The sequence below is a fragment of the Lactuca sativa genome, chromosome 8, assembly GCF_002870075.4.
Source record: "Lactuca sativa cultivar Salinas chromosome 8, Lsat_Salinas_v11, whole genome shotgun sequence".
Classification (NCBI taxonomy): domain Eukaryota; kingdom Viridiplantae; phylum Streptophyta; class Magnoliopsida; order Asterales; family Asteraceae; genus Lactuca; species Lactuca sativa.
Window position 1 is genome coordinate 302,316,331 of NC_056630.2, and position 18,175 is coordinate 302,334,505.

Sequence of the window (18,175 nt, forward strand, 5' to 3'; positions counted from 1 at the left end):
GCCTTCAAAATCCACAAAAAAACACTTAAATCACTCAAAGGATGGATTAGGGTTTCTCACAGCTCTCTGAGGGTGAAGGAGGCGAGTTTGGGGCACATAGCATGGCTTAAATAGTGAGCAACCCGGGGATTTAGGGTTTCTTCCAGGCAGGCAGACTCGCCGAGTCCCCAATATGGACTCGCCGAGTCGGCGACTAACACGTGCACAAAAACTCAACCCTACTCGACGAGTCAGGACATAGACTCACCGAGTCCCTCAATAAAACTTCTAAATAAATGCCACGGAAGCATCATACCAGAGACGGGGCGTTACAGTATGATTGATGGGGGTCCCAAGTCAAAAATGACTTCTCAGGCTGTATCTATTTGCTTTGATATAATTATGGGGTTTTCGATGAAGCTAACTTGGCCAAATAAAATAATTAGAACTTAAGTAGAAATATATGTTAGTCGTGAAAACCCAATAGGGTTATGTGTTTGTATTTATAAGTAAATGTTACAGAGAGATAGAAATCAGATCCTAAATATATGGATCATACAAAAAACATTTGAATGATAAAAGTCTATTTCTAATCTATTCTAAGTTATCCGTTTACATTCTCCCTCAATTTTAACCGCTACAAGGTTTAGATTGTGTCGTATATGTTGTAACATTTGCTTAGTCATCGACTTTGTGAGTCCATCCGCTAGTTGATCACCAGAAGAGATGAATCTAACATCAAGAGCACCTATAGCCACCTTTTCTCTTACAAAGTGAAAATCTACCTCTATATGCTTCGTTCGTGCATGAAAAACAGGATTGGCTGTTAAATATGTTGCACCAAGGTTGTCACACCACAACACAGGAGGCCTTGGCTGTGGTACTCCTAATTCTCTTAACAATGTCTGAATCCATGTAGCTTCTACACTACCATTTGCGAGTCCCTTGTACTCAGCTTCAGTGCTGGATCGGGCCACAGTTGGTTGCTTAGAAGAACTCCATGATACTAAGTTTGGACCAAGAAATATTGCAAAACCACCAGTAGATCGTCGATAGTCTGTACACCCTGCCCAATCTGCATCAGTAAAAATACTTAGAAGTGTTGAGGTAGATCGAGTAAAATGCAGCCTAGTATCAATTGTACCCTTTACATATCTCAATATACGTTTGATAGCTTCCCAGTGAATGTCAGTGGGTTTAGACAAGAACTGACACACCTTATTCACAACAAAGGAAATATCAGGGCGTGTTAATGTAAGGTATTGTAATCCACCCACCATGCTTCGATATTTGAACACATCTTCTTCAGAAAGTGGTGTGCCATGATTGAGGGATAACTTATCTGTTATTGACATAGGAGTTGAGATACTATTACAATTCTCCATATGAGCTCGGTGTAGAAAATCAATGGCATATTGATGTTGTAGAAGTGTGATTCCCCCTGAGTTGTGAAGTACCTCAAGTCCAAGGAAGTAACTAAGGCGACCAAGTTCTTTAATGGGAAAGGAACTCGCTAGAGCATGAACCAGTTTGTCAATAGCAACTGGCGAGGAACTAGTGATGACAATGTCATCGACGTAAACAAGCATATAAATGGTGACTCGATCATGGTGAAATATGAACAAGGATGTGTCTGCCTTTGATGAAGCAAAACCCAACTGATATATAGTTTCTCACTTAACCGAGAGAACCAAGCTCTAGGGGACTGCTTTAGGCCATAAATGGATTTATGAAGCTTGCAAACATGTCTAGGATTAGTAGAGTCCTCAAAGCCGGGGGGTTGTTGCATGTATACTTCTTCATTAAGAAAACCATGGAGAAAGGCATTACTAACATCAATTTGACGAAGAGGCCACTATTTGGAGACAACCAAGGAAAGAATTAACCTAACTGTGGCAACTTTGACAACTGGACTGAAGGTGTCATGGAAATCCACTCCATGTTGCTGAGTAAAACCTCTAGTGACAAGACGAGCCTTGCGTTTGTCAAGAGTCCCATCAGCTTTAGTTTTAACTTAAAATATCCATTTACAGCTCACTATATTAACCCCTGATGGTCGAGGGACAAGAGACCATGTTTGATTTTGCTAGAGTGCTAAAAATTCATCTTCCATAGCAAGGCGGCATGCCGGATCAGCATAGGCGCTGTGATGATTGGTAGGAACAGCCATAAAAGCTCATCTAGTGACATCATAGAGGACTGTGCCATCAGTAAATTTCCGTGGTCATATAATACCTGCTTGACCTCTAGTAGTGACTCCTGGTGGAGAAGGAGAGGGCTGGTCGCTGACTGCCGGAGACGAGACACCTGGAGATGGGGGAGCTGGGTGATTACTTTGTTCGTCATGCTGCATAGCTGGTAGAGAGGGTGGCGATGAAGGTGGCTGTGATGGAACAATAATGGGTGCTGCAGATGGAGCTGCTGTAGTTGATTGATGAGTGATCACGGTGGGAAGGCCTTGTGATGAACTTGCACCTGCATGAGAAGTGTGGGATAGCAAAGAGAGATCATACCTACTCATATGGTCATTATTAATTTCTGGTTCTAATGGAGGAAAACAGACAAGATCACTTGATGAGACTTGTGTATGATTGTTGGATGTGGATGCAAAAGGAAAACGAGATTCGTCAAAGATGACATCACGAGAGATGTAAATTCTGCCAGTGCTTCTATCAAGGCATTTGTAGCCTTTGTGCATAGAGCTATAGCCAAGAAAAACACACATTTTGGACCGAAAATCTAATTTGTGAGAGTTATATTTTCGTAAACTTGGCCAACATGCACATCCAAAGTTCCTTAAAAATGAGTAATTCGGAGTGATGTGAAGCAGTCGAGTAATTGGAGCAATATTGTGAGTAGTTGGGCTTGGAATACGATTAATAAGACAACAAGCGGTTAAAAAGGCTTCATCCCAAAAACGAAGTGGAAGTGAAGAGTGAGCAAGTAGAGCCAAACCTGTTTCAACTATGTGACGGTGTTTGCGCTCTGCAATACCGTTTTGTTGGGAGGTATGTGGGCAGGAGACACGATGTGAGATACCTATGGTTTGAAAATATTTGTTAAGTCTATGATATTCTCCTCCCCAGTCAGATTGCGCCATGCGAATTTTGGTGTTCAAAAGGCGTTCAACATGGTGTTGGAAATTGTAAAAGATTTGTTTTGTGTATGATAAGATATATCCAAGTAAATATGCTAAAATCATCAACAAAGCTAACATAATATTTATAACCGCCACTAGAAACTTGAGCTGGTCCCCAAACATCCGTGTGGACTAGCTCAAGAGGAAAAGAAGAAACATGCAAAGAATGTTTATAAGGTAACTGATGACTCTTGGATCTTTGACATGCATCACAGACCAAGTGTTTATTAACATCAAAAGACACTCCTAATTTATTAGACTTTAAAATGGAACTAATGACTGCTGAAATTGAATGTCCCAACCGTTGGTGCCATTCTGTCCTTGTCACTCGAGAGCTTGCAAATGCTTGATGAGATGGTGAGTGACGAAGTGGCACCGAGTACAGACCGCCTTTGCTTTTACCGGCCAGGAGGATTTTCTTCATTGTTTTGTCCTTAACAAAGAAAGCATGATCATGAAGTTCAATAAAAACAGGATTATCTGAAACAAGTTTATGAGCAGAAAGTAGGTGTTTCGAAATTTGAGGAACTCTAAGAATGTTTTTAAGAGCGAGAGCTTTTCCTAAACCAGAAATTTTTGAATGACCAATATGAGAGATATTCAAACCTGTGCCAATAGCAACTTGTACTTGATCTTTGCCTTGATAGCAGTCATGGACAGTGAGACGATCCAAATCACTTGTCAAATGATTTGTTGCTCCACAATCAACATACCAGTGGGGATCAGTGTTGTAGATGCCAATGGTTGCACTATTTCCACCACGATAGTCTTCATTCTGATAAGCATGGTTGAACCGATTGCAACAAGTCAAAGCACCATGACCAGGAATCCCACATACCTGGCACCTTAAACCGCAGTTTCCTCTGCCCCTGCCTCGTCCATGCCCACGATTGTTGCCTCCACCACGATTGTTGCCTCTGTTATTGTAAGAGTTATTGTTGTTGTTTCGTCGTGGGGGATTCTGATCTTGACGAGTCACAGTGTTAGCAAAGGTTGAGAACTCGGGCATGTTATTCACCATACTGGTCTGTGCCTCATGAGTGATTAAATAGGAGTAAAAATCAGGTAGGGTTACCGAGTTTTGATTGCTCATTACTGTGATGGCAGTGACTAAATCACCGTGGCCTGGTCCAAGCCCAACAAGGATGTATCCAATAACTTCTTCATCGGTCATTGGATGGCCTATATTGGCCATGGTATCAGCAAGACTGGTCATCTTGTGATAAAATTCTGAAGCCGTCATGTCTTCTTTCTTAGTTGTGGAGAGTTGAGTTCATATCTGAATGGAGTTGCCTCGATGCTGGGCTGAGAACATCGTTTGTAAAGAGGTCCAAACTTCATTGGATGTATTGGAACACCTTTTAAGTTGGGCGAGAACTTCTTCTGTCATAGAGGACAAAATTGCTCCTATGATCGCTTCATCTTGAACAAACCAGAGGGCATACTGAGGATTATCGACTTCTGCGACATTTTCGCCTGCTTCGGTTGTGATTTTGGCTGCAGGTTTGGGTATGGTACCATCAAGGTATCCAAATAATTTGACACATCGAAGTATCGGGACTACTTGGGCCTTCCATAACAAAAAGTTTGTACGTGTGAGTTTGCATGAGATTGCAGTGGCAATCTTAGCAGAGTTGATTGAAGAAGAAGAGGTAGACATGGCAAGTACTGGATGGAGAACCAGTAGCCGAAGTGAAGAGAAGGAAGAAAAGAATTCGGAGCCCTAGAATTGGCTCTGATACCAAGTAGAAATATCTATTAGCCGTGAAAACCCAATAGGGTTATGTGTTTGTGTTTATAAGTAAATGTTACAGAGAGATAGAAATCAGATCCTAAATATATGGATCATACAACAAACATTTGTATGATAAAAGTCTATTTCTAATCTATTCTAAGTTATCCGTTTACAACTTATACATAAATGTTCTCAAGGCTGGGTGGGAGAATGTTGGAAAATAATCCAATTATATGTCATTGGACCATTTATGTAGTTAATTAAGTTCATAAAAAGTAATTATTACTTGTATCCTAAGGTTTGCCTAAATGACTAATCAGGTCCCATATTCATGTCTTACATTAATTGATGGGATTAATTGTAATAACAAAGACATGAGGGGTCTAATGGATTTCCCAAGAGATGTACTTGATATAAGCGATCAGATTTCAGGGAACGACACTTCATCTTTTCTCTCCATACCAACACCATAAGAACCCTAATCGATCGGCTAATCTTCTCCATCATAAGAATGCATTGTCTTGGCGAATCATTGATCATAAGGCAGTGAAGACCATGAGATTAACATCATTCTCCACCAGGTAAGTTCTTATCTTGATCACCATTCTGTCAAAATGAGATTGTATTGAATTGATTGAAAAATCGTTCGATGTGGCCATTAGTTCTCAACATGCAACTCTATATTTAACCCATAATACATCAAATCCAATTGAACTTTATAACCATTGTTTGTCTTCCACGGAACGTTCAACATTGTTCCAACTAGACTCTCTCTCACATTCTTTGTAATGTGCATAAAATCTAAACAATCTGAAATCAAATTATGTCGCCAGTACCTAAGCCGTCTAAACCATATATTAAATTTCTTCCGATATGTCATATCTTATTGGCTAACATATGAAATACCCACTTTTTGATTTTCTCTCTTTTGTTATCTTCCCACCTCTTTCGGTAGAAGCTTGGTGGAATTTTGATTTCTTGCCCTTAGATACTTTTTCCCATTTATTAATTATAAATTTGACCTTGTTATATATTTCCTCCCCAGTCATAAGTATTGAAGATGGTGATAACTCTTGTTTTCCATTGAACACCTTGTTTTGTCTTCTGAAATTAAACTTTTCTTGTGCATATGCATCATATGTTTCGACTCTATTATCAAATAATATCTGTAGATCATCAACCAAAGGTGCTAGGAACACATCAATATTGTTTCTTTGTGTTCTCGATATCAATAACAAAAGCATGAAATACTTTCTCTTCATACACAACCATGGTGGAAGGTTGTAAATGATAGTTAAAATAGGCCATACTCAATGATTTCTATTTCCTCTATTCACATCAACCCTGTCAGCCAAAATACCTAGCCGCAAATTTCTTGGTTCGCTTGCAAAGTCAGGAAAATTCTCATCTATGGCAACCCATGTTGGTGAATCTATTGGTTGACGTAAAACGCCAATATCCACCTTTCTATCGGTTGTGTGAAATGTTAAATCTTTTGCAGTAGTCTTTGAATGAAATAGTCGTTTCATTCGCAAAATAATTGGAAAGTACCACAGGACTTTTGTAGGAATATTCTCGTAAACTTTAGTTTTTTCTTCATCCACCTTCCATCTTGATTTACCACAACTGGGACACACTGTTGTGCCTGCATATTCGTTCCTGTAAAGTGTACAATTGCTGACACATGCATATATCATCGTATACCCTGAACTCATTTCTTTGAATGTATTTTCAATCTAATATGATGCAAAAATACAAACAATAAGTCAAAATACTTATACATTTCTTCAAACTCAATTATTGGAACAACAAATTTGGAAACAAAAGCAAATGACAAAAATACCCTTGCTTCCACTCACTCTCAATCTGTTTAGATATGTTATGAAACTCAAATAACTCAAAAACACTAAACTACCCTTGGATTCAAAATACAAAATCAAATAACCAAAAAAGGCCAAACTACCCTTGGACCCAAAACAGATAATCAAATAACTCTATTAATTAAAAAAAACTCAAATGAAATTCAAATAACCCGAAAAAAACCAAACTACCCTTGGACTAAAAATAGAAAATCAAATAACTCTATTAAATGCGTTCAAATGTTTTCAGCAACTATTATGTGTATGAATGCACCAATAGGAATTTAGGAAAAAAAATAAATCGTTAATAATAAATATAACGGTATAATAGTAATCTATACTATAATTAATTATGGTAAATTGATACAATTAAATAATATCCCCTTTTAAATAAAGATATCAGTTTTAAAACCTCACCCCCCACCAGATTAGGGTTGTACGCTCCCTCTTCATCTCATACAGTACCCACACACACATAGAGACCTGGTAGAACTACTCCACCCGCATAACAGGTGATGATCCCCTTTCCGTCTTAGGCCTCCACACATAGAAAGTTCCAGAAGGTAGAGCTTCCAATTCGTCGGCTTCTGATGATGAACACGAAGATTCTTCTGGTTCATCAATGAACAACTTCCGTAATGAATTGGTGATAGAATCAGAAGCATGAATCTCATTATCCTTTGATTTAACTTCATCCTTGATGAGAAGATCGCAATTGAAAAGAGGAAAAACAGTCCAGCCTTGCGAATCGAGTATAAAGATTTGTGTAGGAATCGGCTTCCATGTATGCACTGTATTATCTTTTTTATTGTAAATCTAGTCACATTCATGTATTTATTAATTACATATGTTGTATGTTTCATCAAATGGAGTATAAAGATTTGTGCATCTGATTTGCCCGCCAAATGTTTGTTAAAGTGCTTGAGTCAAATATTTCAGCCAATTTTTTTTTGTAATATTTGAGCTATCATATCTCTCTCATGCTAGCTTGGAATGATATGAAATTTGTTTCTGCATATTCTCCTTGTGTTAGCTCCAAGTTAGGTTCAGAAGTCATTTAAATTTGATTAATATTGGTTGAGTTATAGTCCTTCAAACATGCGATGTTACAGCTGTATTTTTAGCACTCTTTGTTCAGAAACATTTGTGATCTTTGAACTGTCATATTTACCACATTCTAACTTGTAATAAGTTGATCTTTTTCCAAAGTATTGTCCTCTGTGTTAGCTACAATGTAGTCATTGTAATTAGATTAAGTCGAAAATTTGGATTAGATGACTCGGGGAATACTTAATCAAGTGACTCGAGTACATTCTGTTAGAATAAATTAAAAGTCTTTAATGTCTAACACATTTTGTTAGAATTATAGTTTTATTATGTTAGAAATATACTGAAAGCTATACTATTTTAAAGTTGATTATGTTTTTTTTTGGATTTAGGTTTTGAAGGGGCTGCCATTGATGTGGAAAATGAAGAAAACATGGAGGACGAGAGTTTCTAGTAGAATGCTGATATTTTTTAAGAATGTTATTCATTTTTGTTGATATTCTTTTAGAATATTTATAACTATATTAAAATGTATAAGACTTTTAGTCTGTAAGAATATGTATGAATTTATATTTAAGTTCGGATGTATAAGAATATATTAGAATGTTTGTTATTTTTCAACATCTGATTCAAGAATTTTGTTTTTTCTTCAATAATATTCTGTTAGAATAAAATTCTAAAAAAGTATCATTCTAACTAAAAATATTATGATAGAATAAAATCGGTAAAAATTTAAATTGAATAATTAAAAAATTTAGATTTTTTTTAAATTAGGAGAATTAATCATTCATAAAAATTCGAAAAGTTCCTTTTATAAATGTAGTTATTTGTCCAAAATACCATTTTGCTAAAAATTGTGTGATTATATGGTACATGTTATCCCATTGTAATATCATACACTCTCAAATCATGTCCACTGATTAATTTCATCCGTTGGTCCAGATCTGTGCATTCTTGCACACAATACTTAGTAAAAACAAAATAACCTAAGCCTATATATATATATATATATATATATATATATATATATATATATATATATATATATATATATATATATATATATATATATTGAACCAAAAAAGGTTAACAACCGTAAGAACCTCTAACTTTAGATGTTTATAAAGGGTTTAGGGTAACCCTAAACCTTAAACCCTAAACCCTAAACCCTAACCCCTAAACCCTAAACCCTTTATAAACACCCTAGACCCTTTATAAACACCCTAAACCCTAAACCTTAAACCCTAAACCTTTAACCCTAACCCCTAAACCCTGAACCCTTTATAAACACCCTAAACCGTAAACCTTAAACCCTAAACCCTTTATAAACATCTAAAATTAGAGGTTCTTATGGTTCTTAACCTTTTTGGTTCTCATTTGAACCTTTACCTATATATATATATATATATATATATATATATATATATATATATATATATATATATATATGTGTGTGTGTGTGTGTGTTAAATATTCCGGTCCTTGTGGTCAAACACATAAATAAATGTACGCCAATGTTGTGAATAAAGCAAAAAAATACAATATGAAAATCTTGACTTTAAATTATAGAACCTATCTTTTGTTGAGCTGGAAGCATCAATCTTATTGAAGTCGAATAATAAAAAATTTCTTTTTCTGCAAGTTAATTTTTTAATTCTGTAAACGTCAAAATCAGGTTTATAGTTTTATGTGGGAATCAAAGTCATTGAATGGAAATTTGAGGCCTAAGAAATTTACATATCCTGTGGAAACTATTTAAAGGATATTAATTTTTTTTATTGACTCCAAATTCTTCCAAGGTTACTTTCTATTTGTTGTGTAAATGAATTGATGTCTTGGTCATCAGTTTCTTAAAACCAAATAAAACGTTATGATTTGGAAGAATGAAATGAACTCAGAATAATTGAATAAAGTAATTCAATAGTTTGACAATAAGACCAGAAATACAATGCTATCATGTCATATTGTCTTAATTGTTTGATTGATTATAGCCTATATATAGGATCAAAATGATTTATTCAGGCATATTAAAATTAAATTAATAAATAGCAAATTTGACATTTAATAAAAATCTACGTTCGGTAAGCTGAACAAATATTGATTCACCATTATAAAGCTTCTTTTAATTTGATTTGTTTGAAAATCATGCAAGTTTATTATAAAACATATTATTAAATGTGATCAATTCCTTTGATTTATTATTTCCATTGACTTAAACAAGAAAAGATAAATCAACGTTTGTATTTTTATTTTCATATCAGTTCAATAGTGGGTTTTATCAAAAAATTATTTACAAACGTAGATGAAAATTTGATTTTAGTTAATAAACAATTTAAGAGAACTTATTACAAAATAAAGAAAAAATTAAACTTAGTGTTAAAATCGAAAAAAAAAATGAAAACTTGGTGTTTTTTATGAGAAAAAAATGAGTAAATTACACGAATGGTCCCTATGGTTTGGGGTGATTTGCGCGCTTGGTCCCTAACTTATTTTTTTTAACTCGGAAGGTCCCTACAGTTTGTTTTTGTTACGCGTTTGGTCCCTACTGTTTGTTTTTGTTATGTGTTTGGTTCCTATCTTATCTAAAAAAACTATTATTTGAATAGGGAAAAATGGTGGCATATGTAATGTAAGGTGAGGGGGTGTGGTTGGGGGTCTATTTATTTAAATAAATTAAAAAATCAAGGGCAAAATAGTCTTTTTAAATAAGACAGGGACCAAACGCGTAACAAAAACAAACATTAGGAACCTTCCGAGTTAAAAAAAATAAGTTAGGGACCAAACACGCAAATTACCCTAAACCATAGGGACCATTCACGTAATTTATTCAAAAAAAATTGATTTTGACACATCAGCATATCATGTCAGCATGTCACATCATCAAAACTGGCACGTCAGCATGCAAACTGGTTAACCGGTCAAGTGGTCAGAATTGTAACAAAATGGAAAACACAGTGTCAAAATTGACACAAAATAAAACATGGTGTCAAAATCGAATTTCTTTGTAAAAAAAGTGTTTTTTGTGTCATTTACCCAATAAAGAATGACCCAAATCAATTCATTTATTCATGCCATTTGATGAAGAAGTAACTTAGGTGATAAAATGAGCATAAAATTAAAGAATGTAAATGCCATGAGGAATAGAGTTTGCCAAAAACCATTTAATCTTATTTAAGAGAACACAAAAAATAGCCTAGAGCGAGAAAGATTACTAGTTTGTGGACATACACTACAAGAATAATGACCATTAGTGGCGACGGGCGTCGCCGCTAAAGGTCCCGATTGTCGTCGCTAATACCTGTAGCGGCGACGTGTCGCCGCGAAAAGGTCGTCGATGTTGGTTCGTCGCAAATACCCCATTTGTCGTTGTTAATGCTTATAGTCGCCGCTAATACCTTGTCGACACTAATACTTTCCGTCGCCATTAAAAGTGTCGCCGCAAATTGTAGTTTTCTCTTTTTTTAGTATTTTTTTTAAAACATTCTTTCCATATACAAAACAAACAATATAAAATTATAAAAATTGTTATAAAAATATAAAATCGTTATAAAAACATATAACCAAAATCACATCCATACATACACAAATACATACATAATACACATACAAAAACATATACATACATATAAAAAATACATATACATACATGATACACATACTAATACACAAATACATACATAATACACATATGAAAACACACACACACACACACACACACACACATATATATATATATATATATATATATATACTAATACACAAATACCTATAAATACACATATAAATACACATACATATATAAAATACACATTCTACATACAAAATTTAAAATAAAAATATAGAAAACATGTGGTAGTGTGTAATCCGACAGAGAAGCATGGTGGTGACAAAGAGAAAGGAATTCACAGAAGAGGGAAGAAGGAGCTGAAGGGGGTTATATCTGCGAAGAGAATTAGCGGCGACGACTTTTAGCGGCGACAGGTAGAATATTTTGATGGTCAAAATATTTTAGTATTATCGGCAACAACTTTGGGGGGAAACTTTGGCGGTCAAAATTTTCGAGTATTAGCGGCGACACCGTCGCGTGTCGCCGGTATTGGTATGTACGATATCGATTTTCAATCCTTGGATTAGGGAAAAACTCAACGGCTAGGGTTTCACCTCATATTTCGACGCAGATCGGGGTCGATAGCCATTAGCGGCGACAGCCACTTTTTAGCAGCGACACATAACGCGAAAGTTCTATGTCGCCGCTAAAGGTGGATGTCGCCGCTAAAGGTGGATGTTGCCGCTAATGCCCATTATTCTTGTAGTGACAAACTGTGCATTGACTTCCAAGTATTCCATGTAAATAACAATTAACAAATACATTTACGTTTGCCATGGGGAATAGATTTAGCCAAAAACCACTTATATTGATCAATAGAAAAATTCAAATAGCCTATGCCCAATAGAATACAAGTCTGTGGATAAATATTATCCATTGATTTCCAAATCTTCCATGTCAATGAGTTAGTGCCATTATAGATGTGAGTGCAAACCTAAAAGGTTTCATGATATCAAGTGTCATTTTGACAGAAAAATACAGTATATACTTTCATGTAATCCACTATCTGTGTAAGACAGCATGGATGTTGCATCTTATACACATTAAAGATCGTTCTTGTTGCAACTAAATATATGAAAACCTTAAAGACATGAGTTCTAGCATGCAACAATAGTTTTATTTAAATGTAATTAATATACAATATGAATGTTTTGACTTAAAGCTATAGAACTTGTCTTCTATTGAGTTGGTCACATCAACCTTGAGACATAAGACACTTACATGTGGTGTGGGGACTAATAAAGAACATATAATTAGATTGTGGACATAAATTTCCATTGACTAAAGTACATTTTTTTGTCATTGTGTTTAGATGTTTTTTTTGGATCATGTCCAAACAGAAATCTTTTTGCAATTCCGGTCCTTATTGGAGTGTTTTATAACGCTTTTGGTCCCTGGACCATCAACTTTAACAGTACATCTGTTAAAGTTTTAAAAAATGACCAATTTGCCCGTGCTTAATATTTTCGAATTTGTTATTAAATGTTCTTTAATATCTTACCACCACCACTACTACCTTCATCTTCCCTGACTTAAAACAAGGAATGTAATTACAGGTTATCAAAAACATATGAAAGGGAAAAATTGTCATTTTAGACTGATTTTGGTTTAATTAATCACATAGAGAAAAGGTTTGGACACTGAAGATGGGTTTGTTTATAGGGTTAAAGCCAACCTTCTGGATATGCTTCATAAGCATTCAAAGAATTCTTGGTTCATCCAATTCATATATCTTAATAATTTTGATTTTTTGCCATTTTGATCCTATGGCATTATGGTAATTTAACCATATACATCCAAAATGAAAGGGCAAAATTGTCATTGTAAGAATTCTAACAGATTTTCTATTAAAGTTGACGTCTCAGGGACCACTTTTCAAATCAACCAACACATAATGCTTTTGGAAGAATGGTATCACGATGAAATAAACAAAGTGATATAATGGGATGACAATAAGATAAAAATAAGTTGAACTCATACTGATTCATCATTTCAAAGCTTCTTATTATTTGATTTACTATAATGGTAAAAATTTATCGTCAAAAATTTTAGTAAATGTGATAATGTTGTCTCTTATCATTTCCTTCCATCAAATTATTATTTCCATTAACAAGAAGAAACAAATCCATGTTTGTAATTTTATTTTTCTTATCGGTTCAATAGTGGGTTACAATAAAAAGTTTATATACAAATATAGATGAATTTCTTATTTTAGTTAATAAATGATTGACTGGTACTTATTACAAAATTATTTACACAAGTAAGACATTATTTTTATTAAAACGGTTCACAAGGTTTGATGCAGATAAAAAAGAAAACAAAAAATACACTTACGTCTTCCCTGGGTAATGATGTGCCCAAAAAATCACTTATATTGATCAATAGAAAAGACAAATAATCTATGCCCAAAAGAATACAAGTTATCCACAGATTTCCGAGTCTTCCATGATAATAATTAGTAAATATCATTATAGATGTGAGTATAACTCAAAAAGGTTTCATGATATCAAATGTCATTTTTGACAGAAAAGTACAGTTTATATTTTCACGTAATCAACTTTCTTTAAATGTAACACAGAAGTTGCATCTTATACACATTAAAGATCGCACGTTTTGCAACTAAAATGCATAACAACCTTAAAGACATGAGCTTCTAGCATGCAGCAATAGTTTTATCAAATCTAATAAATTTAAATTTAATTTGGAACCTAAAATCAATAGCTATCTCAAATGTGTTTGAAAATATCAAATGCGTTTAAAGGAATGCCTTTGAGTATTCTTTTTGTTTAAAGTCTTTCCTAAGTCTGATATATTATAGACTGATAAACAAATTTAATCTGTCTATTGTATCAGGTGTGAACATTGTTAAAAGGCAGCAGTTCCTGAATATTAGAGGCTTGATGCTAAGCTTCTAGAAGGCCAAAATCCATTTTAATTGGAAAGGTAATTTATTCAAATAATTTGAAAGAAATTTATAGCTATTATTTTTTAAATCTGCTTGTTAGTGGGCTTTGATCGGTTTTTCATTCTGTTTGATACTTGACTTCATTGACGTTTCAACTTGTAAATGCTACTCTTTCAAAAAAAAATTCTAACTCTTTCAAAAAAAAACTTGTAAATGCTTATTTGTCAAATATACACAAGAATACAAGTCTCGCCTTTACCTTAAAGTCTTCATTTATGGCTTTATAAATGGACTACTTTCTTCAGCTTAACAACTTGTCACTTCATCTTAAACATCCATCCTTCCACTTCAATTTTTTGTCGAATCTCTAAATTAACTTAGTTAGGGTTTTGATAATGGGGAATCTGAGGGGTTTGGGGCTCCATCTCATTTTTGTATGTGCTTTGCTGTTTGCAGGAGCCACATATACTTCTACTTGTTTGGGTGATGGAAATACGAGTCTCGCTGTTTGCTCTGAGCAAGAACGACTTGCTCTTCTCAAGTTCAAAGACAGTGTTGAAGGTCCCTCTGGAATGTTGTCATCATGGGTTGGCAATGACTGCTGCATGTGGGAAGGAATCCACTGTGATGGTATCACTGGGAAGGTAGAAAGCCTTCATCTCAGAGGAGATTACTATGATTGGGTTGAAGGCTACAACAACTATTTAGCTAGTAATGAGGTGGACTCTTGTTTGGAAGATTTGAGGCATCTCAAATACTTGGACTTGAGTGGGAATGATTTTCAAGGAAGTCGGATCCCAAAGTTCATCAGATCCTTCAAACAACTGAGCTACCTCAATTTGTCCCATGCTGGTTTTGAAGGTATTATTCCTCCTCACATTGGAAATCTTTCTAATTTAAAGGTTCTTGATCTCAGTTGGAATGAAAAGCTGATGGCAGATGATATGGCATGGACTTTTGGCCTTTCGTTACTTAAGCATCTTGATTTGAGTTTGGTAGATCTTGGAAGAGCACAAAACAGGGGCATGTTGTTTTACATGATTCCTTCTTTAAAAGAGTTAAGTTTGTCACATTGTGGACTTTCCAATGCTGATCTTTGTCCTTCTCTTAATTCTAGTCGAATACGTTCCAACATCAAACACTTGGATCTTGGCTTCAATTCTTTCGGAGGTCCACTCCCTGGATTTTTTCAAAACATGTCATCCCTAACATTTCTGGATCTTTCATCTTTTAATGTCAGTTTGGCATGGAACTTTGCAAACCTGCTAAGCATGATACCTTCTTTAGCAGAGCTGCATTTGTCAGATTGTGGGCTCCATAAGACGCATCTATCTTCCCCTCATCTTAATGTCAGTACACTTTCCAACATCCAACGCCTTGATCTCAGCAAAAATTCAATTGAAGGCACATTTCCATCTGTTTTAAAAAACATGAGTTCCCTAAGAATCCTTCACTTCTCACATAACATGCTGAGTTCACCAGTTCCTATCATGCCTAATCTTCTAGGTCTTTATATTTCCCATAACTGGTTAACCGCTCCTATTCCTACATTCCTTGGGAATCTTTCCAAACTTGATCTTTCTTTTAATCAATTGAATGGTTCAATTCCAACATTCTTTGGAAATCTAGCTGCTTTAACACATTTGGATCTAAGTGTCAATCGGTTAACAGGCCCAATCCCAACATCTCTAGGAAAACTTGTTTCATTACAATCAGTTAGGCTGAATTCGAATTTATTAAATGGAACTATTCCAGTTTCAATCGGCCAAATTGCTAAACTCCAAACTTTAGATTTATCTAACAATTCTTTAGAAGGAGTAGTTTCTGAAGCCCATTTTGCTAACCTTTCAATGTTGATGTTTTTGGATGCTTCTTATAACACCAAGTTGACATTCAATGTTTCACGTGACTGGATACCTCCATTCCAGTTGGTATCTCTTGACCTCCGTTCTTGCAATATTGCAAATGGATTCCCGCAGTGGCTTCGAAATCAAAGGAAACTTTATGAGTTAGTGTTGTCCAATGCTTCAATCTTAGGACCTCTGCCCAGATGGTTGCGGAGGATTCCCATCATACTTCACTTAGATCTCTCTCATAATCAACTGATCGGACCTTTAACAAACCTTCCCAGTGGGGAAACTTATGGTGGGTATGTAGATGCTCCTTCGTTATTTCTGGAAAACAACTTTTTCAATGAGTCGATTCCAAGTTCATTGTGCAGAAGGACAGATTTGGTATTTCTTGATCTTTCCGAAAATAGGTTAACTGGTAAAATTCCCAAGTGTCTTGAAAATCTGCATGGGTTGTTTACCATGATACTTAGCTCAAATCGGCTGTCTGGTGTCATTCCAAGCTCTGTAGCTCTTAATTTATTGCGTCGGTTGAAATTGAATGACAACAACTTTGTTGGTGAGCTTCCTCGAGAATTGAGGAATCTACGATATTTATGTATCTTAGATGTGGGTAATAATAGATTGTCTGGAAATCTACCCGAATGGGTCAGGAAAGAACTTACATATTTGGCGGTTTTGAGGTTGCACAAAAACAACTTCACCGCAAGAATTCCTCAGTCATTTTGCAAAGCTTCAAATCTTAGAATTTTGGATGTTGCACACAACAACTTAAAGGGAACCATCCCTCCTTGTCTTGGAGAATTGATTGCCATGGTTAGCGGTAGAAGGTATCGGCCCTTTGAACATCCCTCTTTCAACAATGATGAGAATGTTGAGCAGGTCATGAAAGGTGTTGATATTGAATATACAAGAACTTGGTATATGGTTTATAATATGGACCTTTCAAGCAATAGACTTGTCGGAGAAATACCGGTCAAGCTAACTGCACTTTCAATGTTGGTGGGCCTCAATTTGTCTAATAATCATCTCAGTGGGCGTATTCCAGACACCATAGCAAACATGTCAGAGTTAAATTCTCTTGATTTATCTGGAAACGAGTTGACTGGTGTGATCCCTCCGAGCATGGCAGATTTGACTTTTTTGAGCCATTTGAATTTGTCACACAACAACTTGTCAGGACGAATTCCAACAGGAAGCCAACTGCAGACCCTTACAGATCCATCGATATATGAAGGGAACAAAGATCTGTGTGGACCTCCATTGCCAAAGAATTGCATAAATCCAGGAGAAGACCCAACAACAATAACAACCACTAGCAAGATGAAAGACGAAGCAGCTGATGAGAAAACCAAGGTATGGCTGTTTTATGTGGACATAATTTGTGGTTTTGCAACAGGTTTCTGGGGTGTTATTGGGGTTTTGTTGTTGAAGAGGCAATGGAGACACAAGGTTTTCATGTTTGCAGAGGAAAGCATGGACAAGATATATGTTGCAGTTGTGGTAAAAGTTAACAAGATCAAGAGAGGAAGAGAAACCGCATAGTATACTATGCAAGGACTTTTCAGTGTTTATTTTGCTTTCTAATACCACTACTGTGTTTTTTTATACTACTGTTTAGATTTTATATTTGTAATATGGATGTTTAATTGTGTCACTGTTGAAACATTTGTTGGATTTGGTATGTATATATACAAGATCAAGTAGTTAGATTAGATTACTAGGGAATCGAGTTCCTTAGGATTTCAAAAGAATCCGTGTGTGGCAGGATTTTAACATGATATATGTTGCACTCTTTCACTCTCAACTTGCTTCTGCTCTCACCACTACTTGCTGCTGATTTTTGTCACTTTTCATCTAAATGGCTCCAAGTAAGAATCAGGTAATGCAGTCATTATCTATTTTCTGGTTTGAACCTTTTGTGGTTCTGCTGCTGCATTTCAAGCTTTGCATCTTTCTACTTCAGTTCTTATTGTTAAATATATTGTTTAGTTATTTCTCTTTTTATACTTTTTACATGGTATACAATCCCTTTGTGTAATATGTACTCTATA

The 18,175-nt window shown here is 35.3% G+C and overlaps 1 protein-coding gene and 1 pseudogene across 1 annotated transcript; one reads left to right on the forward strand and one right to left on the reverse strand.

Moving 5' to 3' along the window:
* Positions 1-578: 578 nt before the first annotated feature.
* On the reverse strand, positions 579-2,149 carry LOC111919830 (uncharacterized mitochondrial protein AtMg00810-like; annotated as a pseudogene).
* A 12,517-nt stretch (positions 2,150-14,666) lies between these two features.
* On the forward strand, positions 14,667-17,666 carry LOC111919831 (receptor-like protein EIX2). The gene has a single exon (XM_023915403.1). It carries the CDS (start codon positions 14,667-14,669, stop codon positions 17,664-17,666), a length of 3,000 nt encoding a protein of 999 aa, XP_023771171.1.
* Positions 17,667-18,175: the final 509 nt, after the last annotated feature.

Bases quoted from the DNA above. Each gene is read 5' to 3' on its own strand.
- LOC111919831 (XM_023915403.1), top strand. From the start codon at position 14,667: ATGGGGAATCTGAGGGGTTTGGGGCTCCATCTCATTTTTGTATGTGCT.